Here is a 23,286-nt window from a genome sequence, read left to right as displayed (position 1 = left end):
TTTAAAAATTTGATGTCATTTTGTATTACAAAATATTATAAACTGGCTCATATGAGACGTAAATACCATGTCACCACTGATAAACGGTTAAATTGTAAGTTGATGTATGAAATTTAAATAATTTTTGAGTTAATGTATGTTTTATTAAACCTTTTAAATATTTAATTAATTTCGTATTTATTTAGATAAATGTATATGCATTTTTCACCTAATAATTTTTTTATAAAATATTTGTTAATTTCATGTTTATTTAAAAGTTAAATGTATATTTCATTTTAAATAAAAAAACTTTTTGAATATCTAATTAACTTTGTAATTATAACTAAAATCATGTAGAATTTATATTAAATTTTTTATATTAATTTAATATAATAATTTTCAATTAAAATTTTGATCCTTAACTGATAATATATTTCAATTCAGAATTTTGTATCACATAATATAAAATATGCTATCACTGAAAAAAATTGAATTATTGTATATGAACTATAAAATTTTTGTATTTTAAAATATTATATTACACACATAGTAATATTGTAAATATTACAGTTAGTCACGTAAAGCAAATAATTATGTAAAATAATCACCCACACGGTTGTGCGGATCAAGATCTAGTTAAAGATTAAATTTCTTAAAGTTTTATAAAACAGAAATGTAATAAGATCAAACTTTCTATACATGGTAAGAAAAAATATCTATCATATGGTAATTAAATCTGCTAGAATGAAGTAAATTTATGGCAAACGAAAAATAAATCTATCAAATTTTAGTTAATATGTTTACATGAAATAGATCTGTGGTCAAAACAAAAATGAATCTATCAATCTTAACTAATTCTGTCAAATTGAAGTAAATCTGTGACCAAAGATAAATAAATCTATAGATAATGTATAAATCTATCAAAATTTAATAAGTTTGTGGTCAGAAAAATTAAATTTGTCAAATCATCATTAAATTTGTTGTAATGAAATAAGTTTGTGACAAAAACATGACATATTTGTTTAAGCAAGTCTGTCTAATTTAAGTAAATCTGTGACTAAAGAGAAATAAATATGTCAAAAAAACTTGTGACTACATAAATATTAAAAAAAAAAATCTGTATAATGGAAAAATCGTAAATACTATTTTTTGTAACAAAGAAAATAAAGGCAAGATAGGTATAAAAACAAACTAGTAACTACAATTAAATGAGAGTTAATCTATTAATAAAATTATAAATACGAGTTAGACTACCTTTTTACTTTTCCACTATAAATCAATTTATTAGTGTCATAATCTTTTGAAATAATCAAAAGTGTTAGAAGAAATATTAAAACATATTTTTTATTCATATTAGTTGATCATAGTTTATGGTTTTGGTGGCCGATGGCATACACAGCCACAAGTGGTAGCAAAACATAAGGAATGGCAACCATCCGGACAAAATTTAACCACCAGCTTGGAAACTTGATGATCCAATACCAGCAGAGACTTTTCTTCTTGTAATATACGTTTCGCCTCACCAGTCTAAACTGTTACGGATATCACCACTGCAACACAAGATGTAATAAACATAAGTACTACAATCTAAATGTTTACGTTCATAAATAATATAAAATCTGTCTATAGTTTAGAAGTAAAGCTTTTGAGTTTTCCATATTATACAAAAATTTGAAATTACCAGTAAAAATTAAAAGGACGATGAAAGCAGACTTGAATGAACTCATCACTGCAGAAAATTGTGTGTTTTTTAGACAACAACAAGGTGAATAGATATATGTTATAGACAATGTATAACATTTTTATAGAATGGTAAAATAATAAAAAAAATCTGAAAGATCAAATCTCTTAAAAGGAATAGTTGACTATGTATAATAATATAAATTAAGAAACGGTTCTGGGCAAAACAGAGTTTTCTTAGCTTTGTAACTGTTAAAACTTAAAAACAAAGCTAACTTATTATATATTCTATAAAAACGTTTATAATAGCTTTGTAACGGTTAAGAACAAAGCTGTATTTATTATATATGTACACCTGGTTTATAAAGAACAAACGGTTATTCGATTCTAGTCAACTGCAAGTTTTCTTTCTTTTAAAAATTTGATGTCATTTTGTATTACAAAATATTATAAACTGGCTCATATGAGACGTAAATACCATGTCACCACTGATAAACGGTTAAATTGTAAGTTGATGTATGAAATTTAAATAATTTTTTGAGTTAATGTATGTTTTATCATATACTAGTAGTTTGTCCACGCTTCGCGCGGGTCGGTGCTTTAGATATTGGTTATCTGGCTTATGATATTATTGTGGTGTTCTTTGCCATACTAATGAGAGATGTGTTATGTTGTGTTTTGAGCGGTGGTGTTTCGGTTACGGTTGTTGTTTGACGGCGGTAATGAGCGTGTGGGGTTACATATTTCTTGGATGTACAGCCGAGAGTCGGCCCCATTCAAAATTCTTTTTACAATCAAATAAGAACATTTTTAAAATTTTATTATACATATATTATATAATTCCACATTATATTTCTTTATACCATATTTAATATGTTAACTATTATTAAAAAGTTTATGTTTTTTGTGTAATCCCTCAATTTTTTTTAAAAAAAACTAATATATAGATTTTTTGAGAAATGGAGATCTTTAAACTGCTGGTGGACTCAGGTCCGGCTTTGAAATTGAATTGTAAGGCGGTGAAATGAAGCTTTGATCTTTGATCTTTTTGGTCCAAGACGAAGGTTCATATTCAGAGAAATAAATGGAACCATCAATCTCCCTTGTTTATATATATCATGATGAGCTTCATGTCTCTTTGAGTCATGTGCATGACCTCCTTTGTAGAAGATTGCATATTCCATTCAATCAATTCATTCTCAGTCACAATACTCATTGGTACGAGAACATCATATATATTTTTTTTGGTTAAAGAGAACATCAAATATAAATATAGTAATCTAAACAATAAACGTGGTGTTGCGGAGAGCGATGGTTTGCCTATAATAGTGAAACAAATTTTAGAAATGAGTTTGACATAATAAGTTTGTTTGTTATACTCCCTTTATATAATCTTGACAGCTTAAGAATATAAAAAAAAATTGCTACTTTTATATATTTATACATATATATTTATATATATATATATATATTTTTTTTTGAACACTATTTTGGTTACTTTTATATAATATAGATTTTTGATCATAAATTTTAAGTTCAACTGAAACCTATTTTTATCAAGTAAATCTTTCGGGTTCTTATAGCTTTTTTTTTGTCAAACGTCTTGTTATATTTTGTATTGAATATTACATATTTGTTTTTACATATTTTGCATATTGCTTTTAGGCCCACATAATGATTTAGGAAGTGGAGATGAAGTCTTAACCTTGTAACAAAAAAAAATCGTTGGAATTAAAAGACAAATTGTAAACTAAACTACATGCACTAAACCTCGTCAAGTAAGCTTTGCAGAAACAAAGGATAGAAACGACAACCAAATGACAAAATCAGATCTGGTTTCTTCATCCTGATTAAATTTGTTTATTATGCATGTATGTTTTAAATAAGCACATATCATTTTTCAAAATGAGACAATAAAATCTAACTTAAACACAAACTGGAAATCAGTTCAGACACAACATCAAAATAAGTATGCTTGTTTGATGCTTCTCTTACCCCATTTGACAGAATGGTCATGTTCAGCTGGTTATTAGCGGAGTACGACGCGGGCAGAAATGGTATCTTGCTGCAAAACTCTGTAAATCAAGCTTGTAGTGTTTAGTGTGCTATAGAGTGAATGTTTCAGGAATAAATAAATGTGTGTCTGTAGATTTTTGAAGATTTCTGAGTATACAATATTAGTAAGTCCATACTTTTTATCTTATCTTTAACTTGGTGTTGTGAGAAGGTTATCCAGTTCCAGTAAAAGCTATGACTAACGATTGTCTGTAGGGTTTTATTTTGTAACGGTAACTGTTGGGATTCCTTTTAACATTGTTGTGTGGAGTAACTGTAATTGAAGCTATACATGCATGAAACAGAGTATTCTTAACTCGAAAATTGTGTAATCTATTGTGAAGAAACGTAAACGAAATATAATAACGTTGTTGATAGTGATGATGGTACTCAGGCGCATGAGAGGTGTTCAAGTCTGGTTTGGACTGATTCACTCTTGCTTCTATCTCGGATTGTAGTCTAGAGATCTCGGTCTCGCGCACTGATGTTTCTTCCTTGGAGCTCAGAGTCTTCTCTGCGGTTACCTACACAGTTTCCATTACACGCAAAAAAACTAATAAAACCATTGAGACAAAAACATATAAAACTAACGACTGTTGAAGCATCATCATCTGCCTGTAATGTCTAATAGCATCTTAGAAAGTGGCTTACGTAGTTAGAATCAGAGAGGAGTCAAGTGTGCCCATTTATAAAGGACTCAATCTGACCAAACACGTCCTTCAAGAACTGAGTAGCTTCACACAGTACTGAAACTTTGCCACTGTTCTGCTGATTCAGTTCTTAGAAGAAAAAGATGTTCATGGTTAAGACTAAAGCTAGCACCATCTTATTCAAAATGTAACCAGCCTCGCAACTTGTTCATTCAAAATCAATAGAAAATATACCAAGAGAATTAGCTAATTCGATGAAAAGCTCATTCAAATGCTCGCATATAATCCTCTCCCTAACAGCCTTGTTAATCCTTTTGGGTACTTTACCTTTTCTAGGCATGTTGCAGCAAAAAGATGAACAAATCTTATTATACACAAAAGGTAAATCAATCAACAGAAAAAGACAATTTTTCAATGTCAGAAGATTCTCACACCTTTCACATACAGAAGCATTGGCTTCATTAGTCGATATTGAAGGAGTTTTTGATCCCGTCTTCTTCTTCTTGCTTTAGTAAGAACATACTCACCTGTAATCTAAGAAAAAAGTGATTGGTTCAAAGCAACCCAATCAATCTTATGTCAATGAATCTGACAATCATCAGACCACAAACCCGAAAAAAAAAAACATAAAAATTTATGAAATTCGTCTATTGATTCCTCAAAAATTCTCACTTTATCACCATATTCATACCATATTAAGAACAGTGAAGAGTTTCAAAGAATAAGAGCTAACTTCTTCAGAAATACCAAAGCGTAAAAGTAAATCTACTTATCTCTCTGTCAGGTTTTGTAGGTTACTTTGTACCCGAAGCTTTTGTAGGTTACTTTGAGGATTTGATGAGATTAATTGAATGCTGCAGATTGGGGAGAGTGGGTTAATTATGTAGAGGCTAAGAGCATATTAGGCGTCAATGCGAAGTTGAGACGTTACAGATAGGTGATCGTCATCTCTAATCTCTGCAACTTGTTGGCTGAGGTCGCGAAGGAATAACGCAAGAAGAAAGCCAAACTTATTCTCACTGGACCTGAAATCTTTAGTAAAGCATAACAAACCCAAATCGAAAACAATATAAACAGAATACGAAGTCCAAATAAAAAACAAAGCCCAAATCTAAAACATCCTTCAGCAAATGATAAAATGACAAGTGTCATAAACCCCCCCCAAGGAAAAAAAAAACTCTACTTTATTAGTATAGATAAATAAATAGATAAATAGATATAGATATGATCAATATATGTAATGTAAATCGGGATCGCAAAATAGTGTTGACGTCGAAATTGACTGTTTTACGTCTATTTGTGTAACTGTATAGAAGAACTTCAAATGTTGACAGCCAATATATGTTTAGTCGTTGTGCATAAAAGATCAGTTGAGCGCACTACATCAAAACCATTTTACAACAGTTAACAAAGTCATTATTTTCTTCCGTTAACCATTTATACAATATTTTATCTACTGATATATATAATGACATGGATGCTTACATGATATCATGAAAAGATGTGAAGAAGAAGATTAAGAAGCATATGATGATTTTGAAAGAGACAGATCCTAATTTGAAGGGGTTGTGTTTGGCGCCGCAGTGATGAATGATCAAGAGATTTGTGATTTGAAAGTGCTTATTAGTTTTAAGATATTAATTTTTTACAAATTTTTTAACTAAACATATAAATTAAACTAGAGAAAAAAACTATTATAGCACCAAACCAAGTTTTTGTTCCCAAAGTAGCAGCACTCAAGGTTTTTTTTTTTTTTTTTGAACACTAGTAGCACTCAAGGCTCAAAGTCACAAAAATAGGTTTCATTAAAGAGGTAAATATACACTTATACCCCTTGGGTTAATTAATCCAAACCTTAGGGTTTAAAGTTAAGGGGTGGGGTTTTGGAATTAGAGTTTAAAATTTTATAAAAAATAAATACTAAAATAAAAAATAAAAATTTTAAAAACAGTTTCAAAAAGTATTTTTAAATTATAAAAAGAAAATTTGAAAAAAAATAAAAAAAAAATTTCAAAAAACAAATTCAAAAAAAAATTATAAAAATTTTGAATCTGAAAGCATATAATCTGAAACTATAAAAAAAATTTCTTTTTATTTTTTTTTTATTTATTTTTATTTTTATTTTATTTATTTTTATTTATTTTTGTTTATTTATTTAATTTTAAACCAAGGATATTAAAGATATTTTACCCTTTAATGAATGTCATTTTTGTGACTTTCTCCTTCTAGTGCTATTTTTGAGACATAACTTCAAAAGGTGCTATTATTGACAATTGCCCATTAAACTAGGTTCTAAATCAAAATTTCGTAGTAATTTTATTACAATGAAAATTAATTTATCTCGTTTCAAAATTTATTAATAATAAAAGAAAATCGAAATTATCTCAAATACATAGTTAAAAAGTCAATATTGACGGTTTTATCAAAAATTCAAAAGTCAATAGCCAATCGTCACACGTCTTACATTAAATAGCTCGATGCCAAAAAATCAGACTGATTGAATAGTTTAGTTCGATACCATCAATAAACCCGTTGACCCGATCCAATGACCCGCTCCGTGAACTTCCCTCTCCTCGGCCTCGCCGCCGCACTCCTCCTCTCACCTCTCCTCGCCGTCTCTGGTAAACTCGCCGACGACCTCAAGCCAAACCGCCAGGAGGTTTACGGCGGAGGGAAGATATTCGACATCAGCCACCGTTACACGCCGGAGATGCCGGCGTGGGAGTCTAAGGAGGGACTTTCGAACCACCTGAGACTGATCGCGAGTATGAAGAACGGATCGTTCGCTAACGTGTCGGAGATGAAACTGTCTGTTCACTCGGGAACACACGTGGATGCTCCAGGCCACTTCATTGACGAGTATTACGACGCTGGTTTCGATTGCGATTCGCTTGACCTCCAAACTCTAAACGGTAATCGTCTTTCGAGTTTTTTTTTCATATTAAAAGATGTTTTTTTTGAAAAAAAAAATAATAATTTGAGTTCTGTTAATAGGTCCTGCTTTGTTGGTTGATGTTCCGAGAGACAAGAACATAACTGGTGAGTTTATGTCTGAAGATAATTTGAAGTTATTTTTTTTTTTTTTGTTCTAATTGAATTATATTAGCTGAGGTAATGGAATCACTTCATATTCCAAGGGGAGTTCGTCGTGTGCTCTTCAGAACATCCAACACTGACAAGTAAATCTACCATACTCAAATATTACTGTGAAGATATGTTAAAGTTTACTCTCTTCTCTATTTTGAGCCTAATCTCAATCCTGTGGATTTTTTGATCAGGCGGCTTATGTTTAAGAAAGAGTTCGATTCAAGCTTTTCTGGATTCATGACTGATGGGGCCAAGTGGTTGGTTGAGAACACGGACATCAAACTTGTTGGTAAGAGATGTAACTTCTGTTATCATGCATATACTTAGAGTATTTCTTAGCTTTGTTATTACATTTACTGAAACCTGATTTAATTCTGGATTGTGGAATCCAGGGCTTGATTATCTTTCCTTTGCTGCTTTTGACGAGTCACCGGCAACTCACAAGGTTATACTTAGAGGAAGGGTGAGTATATCTTTCTCTATTAAAAGTATACATTGCTTCTGTTTCTTGAAAACCGCCACTGCTTTGCTTAGGCTTCCCTGTGTCTTTTTTCTCTTGTGGGATATGATAAAACATCATAGACAAGAAAGTGAGAGAGATAGTTAAGCTAACAAGTGAGAAATTGGCATCATTTTCAGGATATAATCCCTGTCGAAGCTCTGAAGCTGGATGGTGTTGAGGCAGGAATGTACTCGCTTCATTGCTTACCGCTGAGATTGGTTGGAGCAGAAGGGGCACCAACCAGGTGCATTCTCATCAAGTGATTCAGTTCTTCCGTCTTCTTTTTAAGTTGGTCAGCCAACTGATCATAAATAATATGTTTATTACTTCCAAGATCCCACAATCATAAAGCAGGTATCATAGATGAGATGATTCCAGTTGTAAAAGTAAACAATACCTTTATAGACGTATGTGTATGTTTGTATGTGTAATTCTGAAAGATATTGATAATAAAGTTAAGACTGAAACAATGTTGTAAAACATTAGCAGAGAATGCAACCATATTATCTCATTCGCATTACACTGAAACATTCACATCAGTCTTACAACAAACAGTCCCGAGATTGCTGTCTGTAACAATAGCATACCCCGAGGCCTTTTTATTGAATAAATAAATACAAAAGGTAAAAAAACAACGCAGCTATTATTTAAGTGTATAATAGCACTTTCTTTAGGACAAAATAATAAAGAGATGGTCTTGTGATGTAGAAGGGGTTTGGGGCAGGTTTTAACAACAAATCCACAGGGAGAAAAGGAAACACTGTGTCTGTGTTTTGGTTGCTTTCCATTATATATAGAAAGAAACATGCAAGAGTCCCATCAAGCTTGCAAGAAGCTGGCGTACTTAGCACCAAGGAGAAGCCTCTGAATGCACAAGAGAGCGTTCTTGGTAACCTCAGCGTTCTCATGGTTCATCAGTTTCATCACTCTTTCTTTCGCCTTGAGGTCTGTCACGATCACTCTCCCCGCCGGGTGGTACTGTATGAACTGCGAGATATCAAAGCATGCCACCGCCAATGATCTTGGATCAGTTGACGTGTCCAGGATTGTGAGGAGAACCCTGAGTATCTGCACCAACAGGTTTTTAGAAAGTGGTTAAGATTGTTTTGTAGTGTGATGGAATAAACAGAACTAGCCAATACCTGGAAGTCATTCTCCTCAAAGCAAGTGACATTCTCACGCCAGAAGTTGGCTTCTTTGTGCATTGGGTTCCAGTCAAGATGGCCAAGAAGAACCTCTTGCTTGTATTTGTCAAAGGAACTCAGCTTCTTGATCTTGTCTTTTAGCCCTTCTTCTAGTTGGTTCAGTGCATCCAGCAAGTCCTTTAAAAAATTCAAGAGTTAAACAACAGGTTAAACCATCGGCGATGCTTGCAACAAAGGCATATACTAATAGTCTAGTCTAATACACATAGGAATCACTAAAATAACCAGATACTCTCACGTCATGTTCAACAATAACCGCTAATAAGAAGCAGTACTCAGCAATGTATTTAGCATATCTAACCTCGTCACTCCATGCTTGTGTTTTCAGACTGTGGATGATATGTGGGAGTCCAAGATCAACCATCTGGGCACCAAATGTACCTTTTGGAAGCAAGTTCCTGAATGTCAATATGACCACCCTCACAACCTATAAGATAAAATACCGTTTGAGAAACATAACAAGCGCATCCCACAAAGATTATGCAAATTAATGAGCCAAAACAAATAGAAAAGATCCTTGTATTTGCAGACAGAGATTGTGAATGATCAACCATACCATATATGAAATTTAAGTAATTGCAGGATAGCAATGACCAAGTCACACAAGGGAAAATAGCTTACCTTTTCCTTAGTCGAGCTTTTAACCACTTCCGTGAGCCTTTGCATTGTCCTAGATGTTGCCAAGTACTCTATGGCGGGTTCATAGTAGGACAGAAGCCAGATGCAGAGACATGTTTCGTAGAGTAGCTGTTGGTCAAGAGCGTACAAATCACAAGAATTAGTTACTGAGACATATTGAACGAGAAACTGAAACAGGACTATCAATGGTACAAATTTATCCAGTCCACGCATTAGAATTAGGGAGTAATATAACTCCAAAGCTTTAATAGTCATTCAAAATAAATAAATTACACTTGAAACTACTTCCACCAAGTATAAAGTTACCTGGATAGACTGCTGAGTGGATGCCGGTGAGATAAGAGGGACAAGTAACTTCACCCCATCTGCCTGAACAAACGATGATCTCACAACAGGTTCCTTAAGCAGTGTCGACAGGCAGCTGATAGCAATTGGAGCACCACGAGTTGGATGAGAAGGTTGCCTCAACTGCATTTAAAAATTAAAGATTATATATAATGGACCTCAAACACTTTTCAAGAATCATTACCACTTAAAAAAAATGCAACGCCAACATAAACTGAAAGTGGAAAAGAGAAAAGAAGAGGTACCTGAGCACAAAGCCACTCCACCAACCCATTGAGAACATCATCAATTGTAGTAATAGGTTTTTTAGAACCCGAAGCTTCTCCATTAGCAAAACCATTACCAGCTTTTGGCCTAGCACTATATGTCAACAAGAGCAAGAGCCGCCAGGTAAATGAAGTGTATGCGAGAAAAATGTTTAATATAGTGATATTGAACTCTACAAATACCTTATAATCCAGGCAAGGATCTTGCAGCTTTTTTCTTGAATGAACCAGTTTCCCTTCGACAGCAACCTGAAGGAGGGCATATCGTTAAGCATGAAGACAAAAGCCAAAATCAAGCAAAAAATGTAACTGAAAAATGAGAAAAATGCAAAAAAGGCCTGGTCCTAGGCCTTTCCAAAGCAGAAACAACAACAGATTCGATCCAATAAACGTGGGAAATAGTACTTGCCTAGACCAAATTACAGTCATAAGAGTATGGCGTAGGGACTCACCTCAAGAAAGGCTCGTAAGTATCCTCATGTTCCAAAGTTTCATCATGGAATAACCGAGCTCGTGTTGGGTTTGCTGCCAAACAAGTTGATGCATTAATATGTAGAAAAGGTGAATGCAAACATATCTTCAGATTTTTATTATTTATTTACTTACCAGAGAGCATTTCATAAATCAAAGCCAAAACATATTCCACAGTTTCCTCCTTGAATATATCACGCAAGATGGTAACAAACAAATGAACATAAGCTGGACCATCCTGCAACACAAACATATCACTTCAACCACTAATAACACAGCAGAGCAACTAACTCGACTTTCTGTAAATTATTTTAAAAGAGTTTACCTCATCGAGCAGCTGCGCCCTTGCACTTTCAGGTTTTTTATCAAAGCGCCTCAAGAGCTGGAGACCTGTAGCCGAAATGAGCTTGGTCGTCATGTAAGTCTCCCATGGAATATCCCTTTTCAACACCTTCACGGTAACAAACAACAACAACAACAACATAGATTATTAAAATGTTTTAACAATTCAATCACACTTAGACAGCATCTGATTAAAAAAAACCACCAACCTGCTCCATAGACAGTTCTGCTTGATCCATGGATAGTCGAGAAACTTAACTAACACCTCTTTAGATTGAAACTGATCCGAATCTCTACACAAAATGCATTGAAAAACTGATTAGGACAAAACAAAAAAGGATCTTGTACCCAATTTTGTCACCATCCTGTCATAATTGACCTCGTCTTTTTTTTTTTCTCAATCAACGAGAATGATGCAATTAACAATAACGATCTACACGAAATGTCAAGAAGAAGAAGAAGAACTAAAACAGATCAAGTAGCAAACGCAATTCCAATTAAAAATCGATTGAATCAGATGATCCGATCACTCGAGTATTGAGAAGAGAACAAACAGAGGAGCAACATTGACCTTGAAGGCAGCAAACGAGAACGGAGAAGACAGTGAAAGATCTCTTCTTCTTCTTCTTTCTTCTGAAAAGATAAGGAGAGCTCGGATCTGAACCGTGGAAGTAGTTAATAGGACAATCAAAATAGTCAGACGCTGACAGTTTTTTTCTATTTCCTACAAATTACAATATTACCCCTACTCTTACACACTTATCACGGTCCTCGGGATTGGGCTGTTTTTGTATGATGCTTTTTCTTGGGCTTGGGCCTGTTATGATATGGGAACACTTCCATGTTTTTTTTATAGAATTATTAGAACAATTATATGATGTAATAAATCCTTTTTTTCTGTATACTTAAAATGGGATATTTGTTTTATTATATACTTGATTTTTTTACTTAAATTTTTTCATGTACGTACATTTGTTTTTAGGTCAGTTCTTGCAATTGTTCAAGTAAACAAATGTAAGAAATAAGTCAAACAACTTTGTTCTTTTGCTAACTTAAGCTATTTTGGTTTAAAATAAAAATTTCCAGAAACAAAAATGGGGTTTTCCATATAATGATTAGAAACGTAGATTTTATTACTACATGTGTTGATATATATATTACTTCATGTTACACTCTTGTCTATTTTAAAAATATGCTAATTATTTGGTCTGAAATAAATCCAATATATAACCTTATACACTCATCACTTGGTAAAGACCCCGTGCAAATCTAAACTATTAAAATTGAAGTACAAATAAATTTTAACCCTAAGTTTTCCTTAATAATTACTATTCAATGTCATTGACCTTATAAATAGCAATTTCCATAAAAATTGTTACGAAATTGTCTAATATTTAGTTACCTAATAGATTTAGAAGATATGCAATCTTTCATTTACTTTTAAATCAAAAAGCCAATTTTACAATTCATAAAAAAAACTATAAATAATATATTAAATTATCATATTATATTATTGGTTTATTAAAAATTAAATTAATCAAAATCGTTTAAATTTTCAGAATAATAAAACTAACTGAGTTATATTTAATTAATTAGTATCTTCTTATTTAATTAGTACAATAATGTATGTATTTAGTTTTAAACGTTTACAAAAGCAACTATCCATGCGGACGCACAAGTCAAGATGTAGTGATTATTTAATCTTAAATGAAAGACATATTGTTAAACAATACATTACAGGCTTACAGCTATAAATCTTAGTTGCAACACATTTTTTCAAAAAAAAATATAATTCATATACATTTTGTGCCTTTAAACTCCTTCTAATTGTCCTCGAAATAGTACAATTAACCTAATTTTATTATGTGCATGTAATTGGCTGTAATCGATCCATATATGCTAACTTATTTTTCAATATATAGAGATACTTATATAATAAACTAATTTGAGAAATCATAGTTAAATATAATATATGAGTTAATGAAAACTTTCTTTTTCCATTATCATAAGTTTGAAAGGCTTATAATCTTGGCGTGGAGACAAAGTTTAATATTCAAACTAGATTTTGATCTGCACGCCCGCGCGGATGTATATATGATGCAATTTGTATTTTTTATTATTCTATTTAGGGTTGGGCAAAAAACTCGAATTCGAAGAACCGAACTGATCCCAATTCTGAATAAGTAGTATCAAATCCGAACCGAAATTGATTAAATATCTGAATTATTCAAAACTTTGGTATTGAATAACTGAAACCTAATCCGACCTGAACCGAAATATTTTGGGTATCCAAAATAGATTTATATACTTATGAATATTAATTATTTTTAGATTTATTATATATAAAAACATTCATAATATATATGATACTTTTAAGTTCGTTTAAATACTTGAAAATATATACAAATAATCAAACGTAAATATCTAAAATAGTTAAAATATACTCAAAACTCCAAAAATACTTAAATAATTATAAATTATCTATCCAAATATTTAAACCTAACCAATTTATATCTTAAGTTAGGTACTCTGACATATGTTATTCAAATTTATATGTAATATATTCTATTGTTTATAGATTTTTTTAAAATATTAAATTATATAATAAATTTTTAATTTTTTAAAAATAATTTAAATTGGTTATCCAAATCCGAACCAAATTCTCAAAAATTTGAACCGAACACGAAATCCAAAACAGATCCGAAAACGAACCCAAACGCCCATCCCTAATCACTATTATATATCCTATATGTGTCATCATAGGTTACAAAAATATGTGTTATCATATAATTAATCATATTTTATACGTACAATCAAATAAGTAATCTTATAATTAATAATATTTTATACGCACAATCATGTAAATAATCACATATATTATATTTTTAAATTTTAATGTGAAATATAAAGATCATAATTTAAGTGGGTGTTTGAATTGGGCTTTGTATTGTATTTTTCTTATATATATTGAAAATATTTTTATAATGGTTATTCGAAAATATGTTAGTAAAAAACAAATTTTGAATATGTATATTTTTAATGAATTCTTGATATAATCAATTTTAAATCATTATTTTGATTTGATAATGTATATCAAGTAACATAAGTCCATTATTTTTTAATATAATGTAATGAAGTTCTAATTTTTTAATGACATAAGCCCATTTTGTTTTTCTAACTTATTCGTATCAATGTTTCCAAACAACACTATTTTCTTAACTGCTATCTATGTTGCCAAATAAAAGTTTAAAGTACTTCTACTTTAATAAGATAGATGACAATTATAATTTTTCCTAATATGTGTATTATCATAAATAAGAAGACATTAATGCAACTAGATTTTTGACTCGCGCTACGCGCGAGTTTATTTTAATAATTTGTATCATTTTATACTAATTTTAAGATAATGAAGTACAATTGGTTTATATACATTTTATATGAATTTTTATTCGAAGTATGCTTTATTATTTTTTTATTTAGATTTTTTTTATACAATTATAGTCTTTAAAAAACTAATATTTAGATATCTTTTTTTGTATATGTAAATGCGTAAGTGTATTTATAAACATGTTTATATTGTTTATTAATCTTTTATATATTTTTTATTAATCATATTTTAAAAATATATATTGATCATTTTATTCATATTAAAAAATAATACACTGTTATAATAATTTTTATTATAATTGTTTTATCTATTTATCTATTTGAAAAACATAAGAACTTAATGTATATGCACAATATCTAGCTTTACTTTGTATTAACCAAATTTTTACAATGAAAGAAAACTTATTATATATTTTTGTGAATATCTCTATTTGAAATAATCATCCTGAAGTCGCTTAAATGCATATTTGTTTGTATTATATTTAGAGTTAAATCATAATATATATTTTTATGAAATTTAAATAGTAATATTATTTTAGATATAACAAAAAGAAAAATAAATATATACAACTTTAAACTAATGTTAAATAATATTTTATTTATTAAAATAAACATATATAACTAAAAAATATTATATACATCTTCTACTTGATCTAGTTACAATATTAATTAATGGCGTGATTATGATGTTTTATTAGTTCAGATCATATTTCATAAACTTAGATATTATATTTTCCAACTGACGAATATATAATGAATATTTTTCATATCTTTATTTTCTGTTGTCACTGAGAACGTGAGACTATACTCTAATGTCAATATTTTTTGTAAATATTATTAGAATTTTAAACTAATATACTTTAATTATTAGCCTCTTTGATTATTTTATGTTGTCGTATGTTTTAATAACATTTTGTTTCAAGTATCTTTCATTGATAGAACTTGGTGAGATCATTTTTAATTTTATATGTTATGTTAATTGCTTTAATAAATTTTCATAAGCATATGTCCTATAAATTCTATCGGTGAATTACACTAAAGACTTATGAAAAGTCACCATATAGTTTGCATAATTTTAATGACCATATTCAAAAAAGCTTATTGATTATAAAATATTTAGAGTTTTTCTTAAAAACATATTTGATTAGTTTAATGAATATTTTGATAATGATTTTCTTATAACATATATGTCAAAATTTATTAAATTTAAATTTTTGATTACTATATAACTATGTTTATTCATTTATTGATAAAAACAGCTTGAGAACACATAGTTAAAAGATTTTAAAAAACAGAAATAAACAACTTGTTTAACAATATATTTCTTACATATGTAAACTATTGTTACAATCACTTATTTCTTACAGAGCTTTGTAACTTATTGTAAACTAAATAATAAATTGGCTCAGTAAAAAAAAGAATCACAATCAACCATTATTTTTCTAAGAAACTCATATAACATATTATAAATTTACAATATTTTATAGCTGAGACCGATATAAATAAAAAACAAATACTAAATTTCAGTTTACATTTATATTTATTGGCTCATATTAAGTACTATGATATTAATTATTTATTTTATTTTGATTTATAAGCTATATGTATGTTTTGACATACTTTAAGACATAAGTTTATAATTCTGACGTTAATTAATGAAGAGTTAGCATATATATCAAGTAAGTATTTTTTTAATTTTTTTTAAAGAAAATTTAAGGTTTATAAAAATATTAACTTATGATGCTGACATTAAATATTATTATTGATATTTTAAGTTATTTCTGATTTTTAAAGGATATAGTCCATATCGTATTAAAGGTTACATACATAATTAGATTTTTTCTTGTCAATCTCTTATTATGTTAGTTTTCAATAATTAGCTATAAATATCAGTCTAACTTTAAAGATATTTTTTTACAAATTTTAATTTATCTTTTTATAGTTTTTATTGATTTTTATTTATTTTTACATACGTGATTATTTATAAATAATTTGTTTTTTTAACTTTATTTCTTTTTGAAATATTTTTATTTTTGTTATTTTCTGTTTAATGTCAAATATATATTTATTTTATATATCAAGTTAATTATTTTTAATAAAATAATATCTTTATTTAATTTATCAAATTAAAATGCTGATTTTTTTATATTATTATAATGATATTTTTAAATTCTATGTGAACAATATATATATCCTAAATTTTGAAATCATATGTTATAGATTCATATGTAATGAAATAGTGCTTTAGATTTATATTGTCTTTATTATTTCAAATCCTTATATTTTTAAGATTATTTTAGTTACTTAATTTTATGTTGATCTTCTAAAGAGTTAATTTTTATAATAAACTAATTCTTTTAGTTATTTTTTTGTTAGTTAATTTTATGTTGGTCTTTCAAAGATTTAGTTTATATACCAAATTGATTCCTTTAATAATTTTGCCTTTTTCACGAAATTGAAAAGTAGTTTCCTTTTTATTTTGAAATAAACATTTTTTCTGAAAATCTTGAAATTTTTAAAATAATAATTAAAATGGTAATTTGAAATATTTTGGTGCTTTAAAATAATATGTGGATATTTTCAATGATTTAATGCATCAAATTAAATATAGTACATATTTTTGTTGAATGTTATATAACCTAAATTTGTAAATAGTGTGTTTTAGATTTATATAGATATAATTGTTTGAAAATATTGCATTTTAAAATTAACTATTATATTTGTTTGTTATTTTTATGTTAGTTTTCGAAAATTTATTTTATATAGTATAGATTTGTACATGGTTTTTTTAATTTTGTAAGTTTAATTTATTTGAGTACTTATTTATATTTTATTTTGAAATAAAATGTTTTGTAATATTAACACTTTTAGAAATACCAAAAAAAGACAATTGGTATATGTTTTGGTGCTTTAAAATAATATATGAACATTCTGAATGATTAATAATATCAAATTATATATAGTATATGTTATTTTTGAATATTTTCAATAGTATATCACCTAAATTTTGAAAATCATGAGGTTAAATTTAGATTTATATAGTTATTTAAATCTAAATCATGAGTATGTATTTTAAATTAAATATTATTTTGGTTATTTCTTTTTAATTTTTGAAAAATGTTAAACATTATGTTAAATTAATATAGTATTTATAATTTTGCAAATTTACCTTATTTGATATCAATTTATATTTTAGTTTAAAATAAATGATTGTTTTTTTTTGTAATATTAACATTTTTCAAAATAGTAAACTAAAATAATGATTTGTCATACTACGATTGGTCGTTTAACATCCTAATGGACGCTTTCAATGGTTTATAGCCTCAACTTTTATATAGCACATGGTTTTTTTAATTTTGTAAGTTTAATTTATTTGAGTACTTATTTATATTTTATTTTGAAATAAATTTTGTTGTAATATTAACACTTTTAGAAATACCAAAAAAAGACACTTGGTAAATGTTTTGGTGCTTTAAAATAATATATGAACATTCTGAATTATTAATAATATCAAATTATATATAGTATATGTTATTTTGAATATTTTCAATAGTATATAACCTAAATTTTGAAAATCATGAGTTTAAATTTAGATTTATATAGTTATTTAAATTTAAATCATGAGTATATATTTTAAATTAAATATTATTTTGGTTATTTCTTTTTAATTTCTGAAAAATGTTAAACATTATGTTAAATTAATATAGTATTTATAATTTTGTAAATTTACCTTATTTGATATAGATTTATATTTTAGTTTGAAATAAATGATTATTTTTTTTGTAACATTAACATTTTTCAAAATAGTAAACCAAAATAATGATTTGTCATACTACGATTGGTCGTTTAACATCTTACGTGGATGCTTTCAATGGCTTATAGCATCAACTTTTATATAGTATAGATTTTATTTTGACATCAAAAAAGATTTCTACTTTAATATATTGCAAAGTGTTATTTATATTAAAATATTTAAAATACTGTATAAGAAACAAAAATAAATTTGCCAAACACATAGCTAAACTTTATTTATAAATGCATTTCAGAGTTAACTTTTTATCGGCCCATGTTTCATTAGTTGAAAACCCACTACGGGTGATACAAATGACGATGATCAAAGCTCCATCCTGCCATCATTTACAACTTTGATTAATATTTACAAATGATGATGAACCAAAACGATGATAATGCATTTTCAGAGTAATTGATGTTTAATGAGAAAGAGGAAAGCATAAAATAAAAAAGAAAGATGAAGCATTTTTGGGGTTTACCATAGTGAAGGAGACAAAAGTCGCTACCTTTAACGCTTTCACTTTGTCCAAGTGCTTGCTTCTCTGTTCTCTCTCTCTCTCTGCCCGCACCACACACTTTTCTCTCCCTCCAACAGTAGATTTCATCTCCCATTTCAAGTCCTAGAAAAAAATCAAATCAAACTCAATCGAATCTGTAAACCTTGCTTCATTAATGGCGACCTTAACTCTCACTCCTTCTACTCCTGCCTTTATTCTCACTCTTCTCCACAACATCTGAAGCTAAACCATCCTTCACCTTCACCAGCTTCCGTAAAAACTCGACCTTTGACTCCGACGACATTCGGCGAAGCAAAGCTCCTCGACGGCGGATCTTCGGTTTCAATCCAGCTGAATGACTCAGTGAGTCACAATAGTGGGCGAGTTGTCCAGCGGATTCATTGCACACTCAAGAATATGGTGTCGATTGATCGATCCGTTTGAGAAGGGGAAAAGGCAAAGAAATGAGTCGTGGAATAGATCGATCGCCTAACTGTTTTAGGATGCTAAGGGAAGAGATGAGATGAGATGAGATAGAGCTAGGGGTACACATCGTGTGGGCTTGGTTACAAATGATGATGGGCTTACGGATTTTAAATTAGAAGACCCAAGATCAACCCAAACTTGGCTGACGTGGATAAAAAAAGACACTCCATTGGTTGATTAAATGGCCGACGTGGATAGCCTGTATGCTCTTCGTATTCTGCTTTTAGTAATGTTAGATGATTTATGCAGTCACTCTAATGAAAATAAAAACAGTGTTAAAACTTAAGATCCGTGAATACAATTTAGCCTAAACCGTGAACCAGACAATGAACTTTGGTATAGTTCACACAAATCAATTTCCATGGAATTTAACTTTAACCATGTCTTCAATTCATACTTAGACTTAAAATATACATTTTTTTGAACAAAACTTAAAATATACATATTTGGTTAAATAATTGTAATTATGACTATACTCATGTACGTGAAAAATGTATTTCCAATGAAAGATGACGTTACAAGCAATTAAAACTTGATCACCATTTACATTTTTTTATATAATAACCATTTTTGTCTTTTAATGTAGTACTTAAATTCCAATGAACGATGGTGTTTCACATATTGAATTCATAGGATGTCAATACTTGTTATAGTCGAATGTTACGTTTGTTAAGAGATTGAGAATAAATTATGAGTCCACTAAACAATATCTTATGAAAAAAAAAACATTTTTTCTGCAACGTACTTTACACCTATGAGTTTCAAGTATTGTATGATTTTTGGTAAACAATACTTGCTTGAATTTTATTGATACGGTGCTATGTCGAACATGAGAAATTCATATTATACATGAAATATGGTTAGTGGCTAAGGATGTTTGGAAACGCCTTCCAAAACCTCGTACGATGAAGAATATATGTTCGTAAAATTATTGTGCCTATTAATAGCTTATATATATGTGTACAGTAGTTGGACTTTATATATTATACAAATGGTATATTTTATAAATACTCTAGTACAGAATGGTCATTTAATTAGTTAGGCTGAGAAGCATTGTGGACATGACACCTCAACAAATATGACATGATGTAAATAAGTATCAAAATAAATGTTACTCTTTGAATTTGTTTCTCTATTAATAAAAAGGGGATATGCTGACAAAAAAACACTCATCATATCTCCAGCTTTGACACATGTGATGGAAACTTAAAATCAATACTAAATTTAGACAAATTAAACAAAGATAAATTGACTATTTTTAGTTATTTGACAGATGATTTTAATATCCTACAACATTTTATTTTAAATGCTTAGTAAGATTTCCTCAATGATTAAAGCATTTGAGTAGTGTTTTGGTATGTCAAAAGTTAAAATTGATACAAAGAAGTTTAAAAGGAAAAAAATAATAAAGATATAAGAAATAAATAGTGTAAAATAAATAGTGTAAAGTAAATAACCACTTTTGGTTCAGATAACATTTTTTTTTACAAAATGTATTTGTCTAGATACCATAACAACAAGCATTTGAAAATCATCTTTATTATTGATATTAAAATTTGTATATTACATAAAAAGAACTTTTGTAAATATGTGCATTAGAGGGAAAAAAAATTGTTTAGTTTTGATTAACAATTTGAAGTTGCTTACTAATAAAAGTTGAAAATAATCATTTTCAGACCACTATTCTGAACCACCTTTTTTGAAACAACTTCTGAACCTATAAATTTATTTTTGTTCAAAACTCAAAGGTAATAGTTAATGAAAAGGGCAAAACAAAGCTAAGAATTATTTCAAGAGTTAAAGCACCATCATCATCACCAAACCAAAAGTTTGAAAGCTTTCAAAAGCATATAAATACATAACTCTCGAAAGTGTTGATATCATTGGTTCACTCATAGCCACCATCTTCTCTCTTGGATCTCCTTGTTTTCTCCTCTAATCATCACATTTTCATAATGGTTTCAAGAAGAAAATCTGATCTACTTTCAAATTTACCTGATTGCCTTCTTGTTACAATCATATCTCTCTTGCCTTTCAAACAATCTGTTCAGACAAGTATTCTCGCCAGACGATGGAAGAATCTTTGTCTTGAAACAACAAACCTCGTATTCAAAGAATCTGAGTTTGTGAACCTATCTACTGATACAGAAACCATAAAGTCTAAGAGGAGTTTGTTTGTTAGCACTATGTGTCAATGGATCTCTAGCTTTACTGGTGAAGTCATTGAAAGTTTAGAGTTTTCTCTTTCTGAACCAGTGTCTTTCGAGAAAGCGATCGTATCTCTAACAGAATTTGCAGCCTCAAAACAAATAAAAAATATAACTATTGATTTCTCAAGCCCTGCCTCAAGAAAAATTGATGTAATAGAGCATTTGGTCACGTTGATGCATTATCAAAATACTAAATTCGATATTACTCGTATCTTTTTCAATCTGATACATGTTAGGAACCTGACGATCTGCTCTTTTCTTATTCAGGTAGATTGGTCAGTTTACCGTTATACATTGTGTATGTGCAACATTTGTTTGTTTGTTACATCATTTGTTTTTTTTTTCTAAGTAGATGATCCAAGAATGTGAAGATCCTATGGAAATGCATGATGCGATGGAAGCACGACATTTGGTGATGAAGACTAATCTGCATGCAAATGAGTTCGTGGGCATTAAAATATTTCTCAATAGCTGTCCAGAACTGGAATCTCTCACGTTCCATATGGATGCTACTGAGCGTATCGTGGTAAGTTTTTTTTTTACTTATCCAAATCCTTAAGTCATTAGACATTGTTAAAATATACCTATATAGGTATTGTTATTTGTTAAACCGCTTGACTTTTTAATTGGATTTTGCAGAGAGTTTCGATGCCATTAGATCCGAAAGCGTTTTGGCTCACCAACGATACGTATGCGTGTTTGGAAAGGACCCTTAAACTTGTGAAAATAAAAAACTTTCGTGGCGGCCCCAACGAGTTACATGTTCTGAAGTACTTGATGAGAAGGGGACTCGTGATGGAACAGCTTGACCTTTATGAGGCAAAGGGATTGAACGATGATCAAAGGAGGTTGGTACTGACTGCAGCCGAGGAGGTTCAGAAGAATGTCGAGAGAGGTTCGAAGCATTTGAGAATTACTTTGCACAAGGCTTGATTGAAGCATTTTAGAGTTTTTTTAGTGAAAACTGGACACTGATCTTTGCTAGTTATGCATATAAGTTTTTTTTTCTTTGACGACGCCTATAAGTTAATATTAAGGGTGGATATCTCAATGTTTTATTTGGATATGAAAAATTAGTTTGCTTGGTTCGAAGATTTAATTGTTGTAGTTTTTGGTTTGGTTAGGTTTGAATTTCAGAAACCTTATCTTTAATAATATAAATTTGAAATTTTATGTTAAAAAAGTAAATATAAATTTTAAATTTTATAGTAAAAGTAAAATTTTAACACGGTTTTAATTAAGAAATTTCTAGTAAAATATATGTTCAAATGTACAAAAAAAAAATTGAATTCACTAAGGATATGAATGGTGACCAAGGAACGACAAAGAATAATTCATTCACTAATGTTCCTAAAAAAATAACCATTCATAAGGGATAACTTTTTCTTCTCTCCACCATTCTTTTTTTTATAAAGAAATAAAGAACAAAATTATTCTTCGTCAAATTTGAAATGGAACAACAATTCCTTTTCGCTCCTGGAATTTAATTCCTTTACGTTCATTTCCTATTCGTTCATCTTGTTTCCAGAATATTCACCAGTCAGACCCTAAGTTTACCATATATTTCTAAGGTCCTTGTATTTTCTTGGCAATAAATATAGAGTCATTCTTGGGTTCACTCCCTAGGGTGAACCTCTAGGTTCACCAACCAATAGGATTTCATTATTTCAAATTCAATATCTTTTAAAAAAGG

At 29.3% G+C, this 23,286-nt stretch overlaps 3 protein-coding genes and 1 pseudogene across 4 annotated transcripts; 2 read left to right on the top strand and 2 right to left on the bottom strand.

Annotated features, from left to right (window-relative positions):
* Nucleotides 1–1,303: 1,303 nt before the first annotated feature.
* LOC103862648 lies at nt 1,304–5,126 on the bottom strand (annotated as a pseudogene).
* A 1,783-nt stretch (nt 5,127–6,909) lies between these two features.
* On the top strand, nt 6,910–8,435 carry LOC103862325 (cyclase-like protein 1). Its single transcript, XM_009140020.3, has 6 exons — nt 6,910–7,276; nt 7,359–7,403; nt 7,471–7,543; nt 7,643–7,740; nt 7,844–7,914; nt 8,091–8,435. Exons 1-6 carry the CDS (start codon nt 6,910–6,912, stop codon nt 8,214–8,216), a joined length of 780 nt encoding a protein of 259 aa, XP_009138268.1. The 3' UTR covers nt 8,217–8,435.
* Nucleotides 8,436–8,444: 9 nt separating this feature from the next.
* On the bottom strand, nt 8,445–11,946 carry LOC103862324 (V-type proton ATPase subunit H). 2 transcript variants are annotated; one of them, XM_018658043.2, is made up of 12 exons: nt 11,796–11,946; nt 11,431–11,516; nt 11,205–11,330; nt 11,015–11,117; nt 10,861–10,933; nt 10,592–10,657; nt 10,388–10,502; nt 10,104–10,265; nt 9,780–9,905; nt 9,460–9,585; nt 9,096–9,275; nt 8,445–9,021 (listed from the first exon to the last, which is right to left on the bottom strand). In XM_018658043.2, exons 2-12 carry the CDS (start codon nt 11,458–11,460, stop codon nt 8,773–8,775), a joined length of 1,356 nt encoding a protein of 451 aa, XP_018513559.1. In that variant the 5' UTR covers nt 11,461–11,516; nt 11,796–11,946; the 3' UTR covers nt 8,445–8,772. The 2 variants fall into 2 exon arrangements, with proteins under 2 accessions (XP_018513559.1, XP_009138267.1); XM_009140019.3 differs by having other exon boundaries at nt 11,431–11,514; nt 11,793–11,936.
* Nucleotides 11,947–12,173: 227 nt separating this feature from the next.
* On the top strand, nt 12,174–22,906 carry LOC103862323 (F-box protein At3g62230). Its single transcript, XM_009140016.3, has 3 exons — nt 12,174–21,860; nt 21,946–22,119; nt 22,233–22,906. Exons 1-3 carry the CDS (start codon nt 21,339–21,341, stop codon nt 22,524–22,526), a joined length of 990 nt encoding a protein of 329 aa, XP_009138264.1. The 5' UTR covers nt 12,174–21,338; the 3' UTR covers nt 22,527–22,906.
* Nucleotides 22,907–23,286: the final 380 nt, after the last annotated feature.

The sequence above is a fragment of the Brassica rapa genome, chromosome A03 (assembly GCF_000309985.2).
Source record: "Brassica rapa cultivar Chiifu-401-42 chromosome A03, CAAS_Brap_v3.01, whole genome shotgun sequence".
NCBI lineage: Eukaryota > Viridiplantae > Streptophyta > Magnoliopsida > Brassicales > Brassicaceae > Brassica > Brassica rapa.
This window is presented reverse-complemented; position numbering and strand designations above follow the sequence as displayed.